General features: G+C 41.5%; 1 protein-coding gene across 1 annotated transcript; it reads left to right on the plus strand.

The window, feature by feature from the left end:
• The first annotated feature begins 3,012 nt into the window (after positions 1-3,012).
• LOC138894086 (uncharacterized) lies at positions 3,013-4,118 on the plus strand. Its single transcript, XM_070178764.1, has 2 exons — positions 3,013-3,719; positions 3,815-4,118. The coding sequence occupies exons 1-2, from the start codon at positions 3,013-3,015 to the stop codon at positions 4,116-4,118; spliced, it is 1,011 nt and encodes a 336-aa protein (XP_070034865.1).
• The last annotated feature ends 10,499 nt before the right edge of the window (positions 4,119-14,617 follow it).

Here is a 14,617-nt window from a genome sequence, read left to right on the forward strand (position 1 = left end):
AGACTATGAGGTAGCTGATTAACTGTTCGCAGACCTTGGAGTTTACTTTCATTTACTTTTATTATTACTGTTCTATTGTTCAGATAGTTGTATTGAGGATTTGGCCTTGTATTTTTTATATTCAGTAGTTCTTATGTACTCGTTGACACTAGATCTTTGGGATGGTTGTAGTAGTATTATCGTTGTTTTCTCTAATATTTCATGATATTTTCGCTGTTGAGATTATTAAGTTCTATTTTGTTGAGCTCATTGTCATTGTGAAACTATTGTCTTGCCTAGAAAGAAGTATTAGGCACCGTTACGGCACCGCTGGGAGTTGTGTCTTGACAAGTTAGTATCATAGCACTAGGTTGCCTAGTTCTCATGAGTCATGATCAAGTTTAGTAGTGTCTTGTACATTGGTACAGAGACGTATGTACTTATCTTCGAGAGGCTACCGATTTGTTAGAAAACTTCACTTTCTTGCATTCCTGTCATGCGAATTTGATAATTCCAAAGTCTGAACCTTTACTCTTCTATTCTCTCACAGATGGCGAGGACACGTTCAGGTGATCAGGCACCAATGCTACCAGTCAGGGCCATGAGAGGTTGGGACCGAGGTAGAGGCTGAGGTGGGGTTCTCACTACAGCTAGAGCAGCACCTGTGGAGCCACCAGTTGCTCCAGTGGTGGAGTAGTTTCCGGATACTTTTGTGCCGGTAAAACCAACTTAGACACTGGCGGTGCCTATTCCTATACCTGCTTTAGGAGACTTTGGCTCATATCTTGAGTGTGTACACGAGCTTTACTCAAGCAGGCATGATGTTAGTTGCACCATCTACCTCACAGGCTAGGGAGGAGCCAGACTCTCACCGCCCGTACACTGGAGCAGCTAGTTCAAGGATGTCAGACACCAGAGGTGTTACCAGTTCAGCTAGTTATTGCTGGTCGGGCCAAGGTTGGTCCACCTATGTCCGATGAGGAGAAATAGAGGTTGGAGCGGTTTAAGAGGCTTGACCATCCCGAGTTTATTGGGGGATAGTAAAAGGATGCTTAGGGTTTTCTAGATCGGTGTTGTGACGACCCGATAGGTCATTTTGAGTACTAGCCCTTATTTTTGTGTTTCGAGACCTCCATTAGCTTCGTTAGATATTTCTTGATTTGTGTGCGTGGTCTGTGTTGCTTTTTGAAAAACCTTTATGTGAAAATTTGATAAAAATAAAATTTTGGCTTTAAAAATAACTTGTGTTTACTACGGTTAACATTTTGTGTAAATGACTTTGGATTGGTATTTTGACGATTCTGGTAGGTACGTATTGTGAGTTTGAACTTGGGCGTATGCCCGAAATTAGTGCCCGAAGGGCTCGGGTGAGGTTCGGACGCGTTTAGGATCAGTTTGGATAGTGTAAGGACTGCTGGTGCAGAGTTAGCTTCTGGTATCTGATGCATATCTCGCAATTGCGAGATCTGGCTCGCATTTGCAAGCCTTACTTTTGCAAACAAAAGTTCACATTTATGAGCAGGGCCTAGGATTGGTGACCTCGCATTTGCGACAAAATGGTTTGCATTTGCGAACTGTCTAGGGCCGCTTTTGAGAGCATTTTTGCCGTATTTGCGAATGGTGGGTTTTCACATTTGCAATCAAATCGTCGCAATTACGATATTTGAGCTTCTTATACAAGGTTCTCATTTACAACCTTTATTTTGCATTTGCGATGCTCGCAATTGCGAACAAGACATCACAATTGTGACATCTGCAGCTAGGTAAAAGAGGGGGAAAATAGGACTTAGCTCATTTTACACCATATCTCAACCCTAAACACTCTAGAGGCGATTTTTCAAGTATTTCTTCTTCCCAAAATCATTGGTAAGCAACTCTAATACACTTTCTTTCAATTCTCCATTACTTTTCATGAGATTTCAACATCAAATTTAGGATTTCCATGGTAGAAATTAGGGATTTGGGAGAAAATTGGGGATTTTGCAAAATTCAGATTTAGACCTCAAATTAAGGTTTATTTTCAAAACAAATCACATAACGAGGCTCAGGGTAATCGGTTTTTGGTCTGAATCTCGGGTTTTGACCAAGCGAGCCCGGGGTTGACTTTTGTTGACTTTTTCAAAAATGATCAAAATTGAACCTCTTTCATTAATGGGTAGTTTCTAGAGCTTATTTCGAATAATTTGATAGATACTTTTCTAGTTTTGGTTGGTTTGGAGGCTTATTCAAAAGACAAGGCCATGGTTGAATGATTGCTTTGTTCGTGGAGTGAGGTAAATGTTGTGCCTAACCTTGACTTGAGGGAATTAGGACTTGTTGAATTATTTGTTACGTGTATTATGTGGGGAAGTCGCATATATGCGAGGTGACGAGTGTATATGCATCGTTACGGGATTTAGCATGCGGGGTTGGAGGATTTACTTCCATGTCTTATTCCGAGATGTTTCCATTGTAGTGACTCGCTATAGCCTCGTCACTACTTCGTCGAGGTTAGGCTTGGCATTTACCAGGTACATGGGATCGGTAGTACTCATACTATACTTCTGCACTTCTTGTGCAGAAATCGGAGTTGATCCTAGTGGTGCGTAGCGAGACTGCTCGTACATAGCTACCTTTGAAGGCTTGAGGTATAGCTGCATGACTTGAGGTATGCTCATGTATTCGTGACTCCAGATTGTGGGATATGTTAGATTTCGTCATTTGAAACTTTATTATTCCATTTCAGGTTGTTATAGTTAATTTTCATTAATGGTTTAATTTGAATTGTTAAAAACTAGTTAAGTAATTTAGCTTAGTTGGCTTGCCTAGCAAGTGAAATATTTGACGCCATCACGGTCCTAAGGGTGGAATTCCTGGTCATGACAGGTGTCATCGAATACTTCACACAGTGGGTATTGTGGACACTAGCGGAGTTGCCTTTACTACCTTTAAACTGACAAGGCACCCTACAGATAGTGGCATACCTATGAGTCAGGCAGGCCAGCTGATGCAGCACCACTTATATGGCATAAGTTCTCAGTTCTCTTCTTAGAAATGTTTGCTCCACGGACTCGCAAAGAGGAGCTGCATAGGGAGTTTGAGCAACTATGCCTGGGAGATATGACTGTGACTCGGTACGAGACGAGATTCAGGAATTTGCCACATCATGCAGTATGGTTGGTTCCCACTGAGAGAGAGAGGATTAGGAGGTTCATTGATGGCCTCAACTATGGTCTACGCTACAGTTTGACTCGAGAGGCCGAGACCAATACTAGGTTTGACCAGGTGGTTGAGATTTCTAGGTGCTTAGAGCAGGTTTGCATGCTTGAGCGAGAGGAGTGGGAGGGCAAGAGGCCCCGTGGTTCAGGTGGTTTTTGTGGCACCTCATTTGGAGGTCAGTCACATTGTAGCAGAGGTCGTTATTTTAGGCCCACTCAGGCAGCTCCTCAGATTCCTGGTGGTTCGTTAGTTAGCAATAGTTTATATAGTTTCCGTCCAGTTCAGTCATCATTTAGTGCACTCCCAGCTCAGAGCTTATATTGTGTTCTATCAGTTCAGGGTTTGCGAGTACCGGGTTCTTCCAGTGGTTACTCCAGTTCAGGGGGTCCGATTCAGGCCTCACGACCATTTTCGGGTCGAGGTTGCTACGAGTGTGGGGAGTTGGGGCATGTGAGGAAGTACTGCCCCTGTTATTACAGAGGTTTAGTGCAGCAGGGAGGCCAGACTATGACTCCCTCACCACTTGCTACACCACCCGCTCAGTCAGCTCGGGTGGAGGTCGTGCAGGATGGGGTCGTCCTAGAGGGGGAGGTCTGTCAAGTGGTGGACATGCTCATTGCTATGCATTTCCTGCCAGGCCTGAGGTAGTTTCTTCTGACGCCGTGATCACAAGTATTATTTCTATATGCCACAGAGATGCTTCAGTGCTATTTGACCATGATTCCACTTATTCACATGTGTCATCATACTTTACTCGTTATTTAGATACGCCTCATGATTCTTTAGATATGTCTGTTCATGTATCTACACCGGTGGGTGATTCTATTATGGTGGACCGTGTATATCGGTTGTTTGTTGTTACCATTGGAATTTATGAGACTAGATTTGATCTCTTATTGCTTAGCATGGTAGATTTCGATGTGATTTTGGGCATGGATTAGTTGTCACCATATCACGCTATTCTTGATTATCACACTAAGACTGTGACATTGGATATGCTGGGGTTGCCGAGATTGGAGTGAAGAGGCTCCTTGGATCATGTTCCCAGTAGAGTGATTTCATATATAATGGCCCAACGGATGGTTGAGAAGGGGTGTTTGGCGTATTTGGCCTAATGAGAGACGTTAGTGCTGATACTTCTACAGTTGAGTCAGTACATGTAGTGAGGGATTTCCCAGATGTGTTTTCCGCAGACACCTACCGGGCATGCCACCTGATAGGGATATTGATTTTAGTATTGATTTGGTGCCGGGAACCCAACCCATCTCTATTCCACCATATCGCATGTCACTAGTAGAGTTGAAGGAGTTGAAGGAACAGTTACAAGAGTTTCTTAATAAGGGGCTCATCAGGCCTAGTGTGTCTCCTTGGGGTGCACTGGTTCTATTTGTGAAGAAGAAAGATGGTTCTATGACGATGTGCATTGACTACAGGTAGTTGAACAAGGTTATTGTCAAGAACAAGTACCAACTACCGCATATTGATAATTTGTTTGATCAGCTTCGGGGTGCTAAGGTATTCTCGAAGATTGATTTGAGATTGGGGTACCATCAGTTGAAGATCTAAGCTTCAAACATTCCTATTACAACTTTCAAGACCCGTTATGGTCAGTATGAGTTTCTGGTGATGTCTTTTGGGCTGACCAATGCCCCAACAACTTTTATGCACTTAATGAACAATGTATTTCAGCCCTATCTTGATTCATCCATCATAGTTTTCATTGATGATATATTGGTGCATTCTCACAGTTAGGAGGATCATGAGCAGCATTTGAGGATCGTACTCCAGACTTTGAGGGAGAAGAAGCTATGTGCTAAATTCTCCAATTGCGAGTTCTGGCTAGACTAGGTGACATTCTTGGACCATGTGGGGTCCAGTGAGGGGATTAAGTTGAATCTAAAAAGGATTGAGGTAGTTCAGAGTTGGCCGAGACTGTCTTCTGCTATTGAGATCCGGAGTTTCCTCGGGTTGGCCGGGTATTATCGCCATTTTGTGGAGGGGTTTTCATCTATAGCAGCCCCATTGACTAGATTGACGCAAAAGGGTGCCCCATTCAGGTGGTCTGATGAGTGTGACGAGAACTTTCAGAAGCTCAAGACTACCTTGACTACAACTCTAGTTCTAGTTTTGCCTTCGGGATCGGGTTCTTATATAGTCTATTATGATGCTTCACAGATTGGAATTTAGTGTGTGTTAATGCAAGATGGTGGAGTGATTGCCTATGCTTCGCGTCAGTTGAAGCCCATGAGAAGAGCTACTATGTTCACGATTTGTAGTTGGCAGCTATTATTCATGCGCTTAAGATTTGGATGCATTATCTTTACGGCGTGTCTTATGAGGTGTTCCCATATCACAGTAGTCTCCAGCACTTACTCAAGCAAAAGATTTGAATTTGAGGCAACGGAGGTGGTTGGAGCTACTAAAGGACTATGATATCACCAGTCTTTATCACCCGGGGAGGGCCAATATGGTGGCCGATGCTTTGAGTAGGAAGGCTGAGAGCATATGGAGACTTGTTTATATTCCAGTTGGAGAGAGACCGCTAGCATTGGATGTTTAGGCTTTAGCCAATCGGTTCGTGAGGTTGGATATTTCAGAGCCTAGCAGGGTTCTTGCTTGTATTGTATCACGGTCGTCTTCGTTTGAGCGCATCAAGACGCTTTAGTATGATTATCCCCACTTGCTTGTCCTAAAGGAACGGTGCAACACACTGATCCGAAGGAGGTTACCATTGGTAATAATGGGGTGTTGAGGCTAAATGATCGGATATGTGTTCCACATGTGGATGGGTTGCGTGAGTTGATACTTGAGAAGGCCCATAGTTCACGATATTCCATTCATCCGAGTGCTGCAAAGATGTACTAGGACTTGAGGCAACACTATTGGTGGCGGAGGATGGAGAAAGATATTGTTAAGTATGTTGCTTGGTGTTTGAACTATCAGCAGGTGAATTAAGAGCATCAAAGACCCGGTAGTTTGCTTCAAAGGCTTGATATTCCGAAGTGGAAGTTGGAACGTATTACTATAGGTTATGTAGTTGGACTTTCACAGACCTTGAGGAGATTGGATGCAGTGTGGGTTATTGTGGACAGACTGACCAACTTGCACATTTCATTTCAGTCATGACTACCTACTCTCCAGAGTAGCTGGCTCATATTTACATTCGTAAGATTGTTCGACTTTATGGTGTGCCCGTGTCTATTATCTCAGATTGAGGCACTCAATTCACATTGCATTTTTGGAGAGCAGTGCAGTGAGAGTTGGGCACACAGGTCGAGCTGAGTACAACATATCATCCTAGACAGATGGACAGCCTGAGTGCAATATTCAGATATTGGAGGACATGTTACGTGCATGTGTCATTGATTTCGGAGGTTCATGGGATCAATTTCTTTCGTGAGCAGAGTTCGCCTACAACAACAACTATCAGTCGAGTATGTAGATGGCTTCGTATGAGGCCTTATATGGGAGGCGATGTCATTTTCTGATTGGTTGGTTTAATTCTGGGGAGACTAGGTTGTTGGGCACTGATTTGGTCAATGATGCTTTGGAGATGGTGAAGTTGATTAAGGAGCAGCCTCGTACATCGCAGTCCTGACAGAAGAGTTATGTAGATAGGAAGGCTAATGATGTTGCATATATGGTGGGTGAGAAGGTCTTACTCAGAGTTTTGCCCATGAAGGGCGTGATGAGGTTCGGGAAGAAGGGCAAGTTGAGCCCTAGGTATATTGAAGCTTTTGAGGACATTGAGAGAGTTGGATATGTTGCCTATAGACTTGACTTGCCACCTAGTTTATCGGGAGTTCACCCAGTATTTCATGTTTCTATGCTCCGGAAGTATTATGTGGATCTGTCACATGTTTTGAACTTCAGCACGGTGCAGTTGGATGAGGATTTGACTTATGAAACAGATCCGGTGGCCATTTTTTTATCGATAGATTTGAAAGTTGAGATCGAAGAATATTGCATCGGTAAAGGTTTATTGGAAAGGTCACCCGGTCGAGGAGGCTACTTGGGAGACCAAGCAGGAGATGCGAAGCATATATCCTCACCTTTTTGAGACTTCAGGTATGATTCTAGACCTGTTTGAGGACGAACATTTGTTTAAGAAGGGGAGAAGGTAACAACTCGGTCGGTCATTTTGAGTATTTTAGCCTTGTTTTCCCTATTTTATGCTTTACTTATGTGTATTTGTGGTTACATTAACTCGCCGGGGTGGTTGGTTTGGTTTCGTGGAGGTTTTTGGAGTGAATTAGGACACTTAGTCCCAAAGTTGGAAGCTTAAGTTGTAAGAGTTGACCGGAGTTTGACTTTGTGTAGATGACTTCGGAATGGTATTTTGATGGTTCCAACAGCTTTTTATGGTGATTTTGGACTTAGGCGTGTGTTCGGATTTGGATTTGGAGGTCTATGGTTAATTTGGTGATTTTTGGTAAAAATTGAAAAGTTGAACGTTTGGAAGGTTAATAGGTTTGACCAAGAGTTGACTTTGTTGATATCGCGTTCGAATTTTGGTTCTGGGAGTTGGAATATGACAGTTGTGTCATTTGGGACTCGTGTGTACAATTTGAGGTCATTCCGAGTCTATTTGATATAATTCGGCATGAGTTTGGAAATTGAAAGTTCATTAGTTCCTTAGGCTTGAATCGTGATGTGATTCGTAGTTTTGATGTTGTTTTATGTGATTTGAGGCTTCGACTAGGTTCGTTTTATGTTTTGGGATTGGTTAGAATGGTTGGGTCGGGACCTCAGGTGTGTTTCGGGTTGGTTTCGGCTTGTTTTGGATTGTGCTGCATTGTTGAAGTGTTGCTGAGTCTGGTGCTTTCGCACCTGTAGAGGACTGGTCGCAGATGAGAGTCCGCAGGTGTGGGCAAGGGCCTGCAGAAGCGGGCAAGGCGGGAGGTTAGGGAAAATCACAGGTGCGAAAGGCAGGGCGCAAGTGCGAGGTCACATCTGTGAAGGAAGGGCCGCAGATGCGCATGCGCAAATGCAGACGGTTGGTCGCAGAAGCAGAAGTTTGAGAATTTAGCTGGACCGAAGTAGCGGTGTCACACCCCAGCCTTGGGAGGTGTGACCGGCACACGATGCCCAAAGGCTCGTGCGAACCGATGTCTAATCTTACATTCTTTTATCCATAAAACCGGGCCATTGAGGCCTTCAAGTAATAACACAAGAACAAATCATGTGAATAACTAATTAACGAAGGAAATATTGACATTTCATGCATATTCATAATTGTACCGAACAAGGTTACAACCCATTCTTTTTCATACAACCAAACTCTAGTTTGTAAACCTCTAAGAATACCAAAAAGGAGTTCACATTTACATGACTTGGTCAGGACAGGACCCCACCATACCCATAACGTTTAGTGTATATGCTTCAGTACCTATTGACTTCTGAACTGCTACTCTGAAGGAGTGGAGAGCGACAACCAGTCCGCTGGAACAACACCCTACTGGGAAGGAACGTCACCGGGTCTATCTCAACCTGTGGGCATGAACACCGCGCCCAAAAGAGAAGGGCGTCAATACAGATAGTGTACTCAGTAGGGCTAAGAAAATTTGTAAATCAGAGACTTGAAATAAGAAATATAACCGCATGATCTTTCAACCTAGGTACCGAAGACAAATTACCGGTAGTGTAAACCAAATTGTGGAGACTATGAACTATGAATCATAAATGTATGCAACTCTTGCGAAACCAAGCCACCCATTGGGGCTATGCATTTAGTTTATACTATGCATATTTATAGATTCTTTAACCATTCTTAGGGCCACATTTTTTAACTCCATACCCGGCCTCATAGAGGACTTGGTCATGCCCGGCCGCAGAAGGGCTCGGTAACCTCACTTCACACATCATCATACCTAGCCACACAAGGGCCCGGTCGCACTCGGCCTCATAGAGAAATTGGTCGTACCCGGCCACACAAGGGCTCGGCAATATCTTATCTTACCTTGTTCCATACCCGACCCCATAGAGAGCTTGGTCGTACCCGGCCACACAAGGGCTCGATAGCATTTCAAATTGTACCCAACTGATTAGTGGTTGCACAATAGGTGTCGTAATCGGCCGACTATAGTGCGGTTCGGTATAGTAAAATAGGTACATATATATATAAGTGCAATGCAGTACCAGTTTCAAGAGATAACAAAGTTTAAACTCAAAATAAATCATACTCTCCGACCACAGGATACCAACTGGAAACAATGTGGACTTTGGAAGAAATGCTACCAATAAGAACGCACAAGAACATGATAGCATCATTGAGAGAAAATAGAACTAACCAGACCTTATAGTACATGAATCATTTTAGAAAGAAGGGGTGACTTACACTAATTCATGCCAAGAAAGAAGGATGCCCTACATAACTTTGTTGAAGATCTAATTATACTGCTATAGTGGTTAGCTTTGCCTCTAATGAACCTTCAGGATCATTCCCATCAGATGATTAGATGTTGCAGCGACAAATTCCGAGTTTCTTCAAGCTAAATCTTGATAGGACCATCTTTTGACTTAGTTTAGTCTATTTTGAAATCTCACAGGAGAGATGAGAGCGTTTTTTGTCAATTTTGGTGAGTGACGATCCTGGAAAAATGAGAGAGAATGAACCTTACTGCCTTTATATACGGGTACCAATCATAGAAATCTCTGCCGGGTCCACATGCAAAATGGGTCACCCCTCCTCGATCACAGTGCCCGGTGAGACATTTGTCACAAGTCTACTAAAATGTGTAACCACCTTCTAGCCTCAAACGCATCACCAGCTATTTGGCCACGCTAGAAGCCACACTTACCAAGTTTCATTTAGGTGTAGGGTGTAACAAGCGGAGCTGCAGATGCATTCAAGTGACCGCAAATGCGGAATCACTGGCAAATATTTATATTAGAAGGGTTGGGTCATTTTTCATTATTTGGAGTTGTAGAGCTCGGTTGGAGGCGATGTTTGGGAGATCTTTCACTATAACTAAGGAGGTAAGTGAAGTTTATTCAATTTTGATGATAGATATTAATTACCCAAAGATTATTACACCTAATTTATGTGAATTTAAGGTGAAATTTGGGGATTTTTGACTATGATTTTGGAGAGTAGAATTTGATGATTTGAAGGTCGATTAGAGAATGGAATTCGATGAAACATATATATTTGGATTCGTATCGGAATTGGCATTTGGAATTTGTAAGTTTCGTCGGCTTCCGGGATGTGGGCCTGGGGTTGACTTTTTGGGTTGACTTTGAACAATTGAATAAAGACCTTAGCTTTTTTGTTTGGAATTATCTCATATGACTTTTATTGATGATATTAAGTTATTTTGACTAGATATGAGTCGCTCAGAGGCCAATTTCCGTGGGAAGGAATTTTTGGATTATTGAGCCCTGCGTTGAGGTAAGTAATATATCGAATCTTGAATGTGAGGGTATTTAACCCTGAGAACTATGATACTTGAGATGGGTTGGGGGTGACGCACCTGCTAGGTGACAGGCATGTGTGTGTGCACCAGGGTATTCTTGATACAGGTGGATCTTTAGACTATTATGGGACGTATTTTGCTATCATGCCTTATTATATCCGTATTGTTACCACCCCATATTTTCATACATGGAAGTACAAGTACGCCATAAGTAAATTGATATAAGATCGGAAATGAGATGTTACTTCCATATTTTCGTACGTTGAAATTTTGTCGTAAGTTAATCAACGTAAGCTTGGGAATGAGATTATTTTGAGGTTATAAGCATTATGCTATTTCAAATAAGGGATAACTAAATTCGTGAAGGTGAGAGGGTAAGCAAATCAAAGAAAATGAGTTTCGTCGAAACTTGACAATTTGGGATAAAATACGGACCGAGCTATAATACCCGATATTTATGGACTAGTGCCATACAAGGTACTACATGACCATGATAGTAAGATGTATAATGTGTGTTAAAAGTGAGTAGTATTTTAAGTAAATTAGGATAATTCTTAATTATATGGATAATTAGTTAATTATTGGGTAATGGGACATTACCTAGTTAATTAATAATTAGTGTTTGTCTTTGGATAAATACTAAGGTCTTTAGATAAGAATTAAATTAACCAACGTGGAAGCCACATACAAATGCATTAAGTGATTCATATACACATTACGTGACTCATATACATTAAGTGGCAGGAAGGTGTCCATTAAAGTGATTCACTCCCCCTCTTTAGTCTTCATAACGTGATTTGCATACCTATAATCACTTTAACACATGAAAACACATATATAATATACCAAAAGGGAAAAATACTCATTAAACCCAAAATACAATACTACTTCTTCTTTTGATAAAATACAGCACTACTTGTTCTTATTTGAAAATGGTAGGTGTGGTCTAATTAAGAGTATAAGAGCTCTATATGCGTGCCTCTTGAGTGGTGTCTGATCTGTATCAGTGCTGGAATCCTATGGCACTTGAAGCCTAATATTTGTTAAGCCTGTAATGATTATCAACTTCTAGAGATTATGGGATGTTATTATGTTAAAGCCGCCATGCAGTTAGATCACGCAAATGACCATAGATGTTATACCCACAACGGTTTCCTCTGGATGATAGAAATTTGGAGATTTCATCGTAATAAAGTAAGGTGAAAGAAGACTAGTTTTGGCATACAAGATGGAGGGGATTGTTCATGGATACAAGTAAAAAGTTAACGTTAAAGATATGTTAGGGCTATCCATTATTTCTTTTGGCATGATCCATATAACACAAACGAAATGAGAAAATACAAAATTTTCATACATGAATCTATTCATAGAAGTATTAGAGATGACTATGTTGTTGAATTCCCATATATCTTATTATTTTATTGTCTGTTCATGGGTCTCAAAAATATGTAAGTTAGTAAAGTTTCTTTCATGATATTAATCAAAGGCATAATGGTCTTATGACACTCCGAAAGATTTTATTGACGTACTTTCTCATGCATTACATTCATTTATACATGTACATTGACCCATGACCAGATGGCGTTATATACGCGTATATATGTATATTATATGTATGTGGGATATGGAAAAAAGGTTACGGCGTTATATACGCACCACCACCTGATCAGCTGGTATACGTTGATAATTTTGCCCACGGTGGCCGAGATGATATGATGGGATTCCCTCAGAGGCCTGATGATGTTATGAAACATGTACCTATGCACGACATGACATTCATACAAATATGCATGACACTATAATTATTTCATGATTTACAGATTTATCCAGACTTACAGGTTGAGTCATTTACTCTTTATTTCTTCCATGTCTGTTATGTACTTATTTATGTGCCTTACATACTTGGTACATTATTCGTACTGACGTCCCTTTTGCCTAGGGATGCTGCGTTTCATGCCCGCAGGTCCTGATAGACAGGTCGAGAGTCCTCCAAGTAGGCTATCAGCTCAGGGAAGGTGTTGGTTTGCTCCATTTGATCCGTAGTTTCTTATGTGGTCAGTATGAGTAGGACATGTACTGATTAATATGGTGGGGCCCTGTCCCGATCTTTATGACATTTATGTACTCTTAGAGGCTTGTAGATAAATATCGTGTACGTGAAATATTGTACGGCTTTGTCGGCCTATGTTTTGAGTTTATGAATAATCATGTTGGCCTATTAGGCCCGTATGTCACGTGTATATGATGATGTAATAAGAAAGATACGTTACGTTGGTATTCGGTAAAGTAAGGTACCGGTTGCCCGTCGCAGCCCATCGGTTTGGGTCGTAACAAAAGGTGGTATCAGAGCAGTTCTGTCCTAGGGAGTCTACAAGTCGTGTCTAGTAGAGTCTTGTTTATGGGTGTGTCATGCACCACACTTATAAGTAGGAGGCTACAGGGTATTTAAGACTGTCACTCTTACTTCTTACTCTAGATCGTGTGGTAGAGCTCAGTTGTAAGTACTCAATTTTCTAAACTCTATCTTATTCGTAATACTACGATGCCTACATTCAGAAAGATGGTCGGTAGGAGATATAGCTGTGGAAGTATTGAGTCAGAGGAACTCGATTTTGCATTATGCTTATGATGAGTAAATGTGAGATCTTCAGCAGACCATACGTGTACTAAAAGGTGTAAGGTTCTTGACAAGGAGTTTTAAGGCAAGAATACTTATCCACTCTTACGGTAAAAAGGAATAACTAAATCGGAAGGTAGACACAAGTTTCAGCAAGTAAAAGAAGCAAGGTGAAGAAGGGTGCGAGGTACCCAGTTAATAAAGATTATCATTATTTACCATTCAGGAAGGGAGACATAAGCATTTTGAGTTACCTTCAACAGTGACAGATATACGCACAATCGGCCACACCGATCTCAGTTATGCCCTACGGGAGCTAACAGACATAGTTTAAGAGAAGGACGGGTTATCAGGATCCGGCTAGGATTAGAGTAACCCAAAATAGGGGATGGATTGGTAGAATTAGTTGATATTTTCGAAGGATAGTGCAAACGTGGTAATGGATCTCCTTGTGAGACACCTAGATGGTGCACTCTAAAATAGTACAGCTAGATATGAGTGCTACAAAGATAGGCACTAGAAGCCTGAAAAGGATAAATATTATCTTAGTATGACTCCCGTCCCTAGTAGAGAGATAATGCTAGGCAACCCGAAGAGCCAGTGGATGGAGCAAAGGGGAGCTAAAAGCAAAAGAATATCTTGTTGAAGTTTTCAGAATAAAGTGATAGACAAAAATATTAGCAGGAAATAAGAAGAGAGCTAATGAAGCATTAAGAGTAAGATGTGATACATGGATGACAACGGTAGGTCAAAAAGATGACAGTATTACAGAGTCTATAGTCAAGGGAAGGAAAAGACGAGAGGTGACAGGCTTTGAGACAACAAAAGAGTATAGGCCATAAAGTAATATCCTTACTTCGAGAAATAAGTTCGTGACTCCAACGCAACTACCGGAAGGAAAAGTTAGACCTCAGAGTAATAGAAATAAATATGGGCTGGTGAACAAGATAAACTAAACGTGAATTAAGGACTGAGTGATTGGATAATACTCGGCATCATGAGAGTTTCAGATTTCGTTCCGGCGATAATAGAATAGACAACAGAAGAAGATTCATAAGAAATTCAGAGAATGGTCATTCAGGAAGACGCTTCCCTAACACAAGCAATGTGAGCAAAGTTAAGCTTAAGGGACTATGTGCGCCAGTTACACTAAGTTTCACTCTCGCGAGTAAGGAATTTCGTTATCCTTGGTACAGAAGGATTACCGCAAGGCGAGTAAGGGTCATCAATAATACGAAAAGACGCCAATGATGAAGAGGTAAAATATCTATAGGTAGATCGTTGTAGTGCTAAATATTAGTACTCCCATAAAGGGGAGAATATGGAGTGATGTGGCATAAAGTCAAAATTAAGTGGTTTTAGTAACTACGGAATGGTAAAGGGAGAATGCGATAAAAATGAGAAAGGG

Source organism: Nicotiana tomentosiformis, chromosome 6, assembly GCF_000390325.3.
Source record: "Nicotiana tomentosiformis chromosome 6, ASM39032v3, whole genome shotgun sequence".
NCBI lineage: Eukaryota > Viridiplantae > Streptophyta > Magnoliopsida > Solanales > Solanaceae > Nicotiana > Nicotiana tomentosiformis.

Excerpts from the sequence above, each read along its gene's own strand:
- LOC138894086 (XM_070178764.1), top strand. The coding sequence starts at position 3,013 with ATGTTTGCTCCACGGACTCGCAAAGAGGAGCTGCATAGGGAGTTTGAG. Across the intron at positions 3,720-3,814 it reads CTTGCTACACCACCCGCTCA|GCCTGAGGTAGTTTCTTCTG; the intron begins GTCAGCTCGGGT and ends ATTTCCTGCCAG.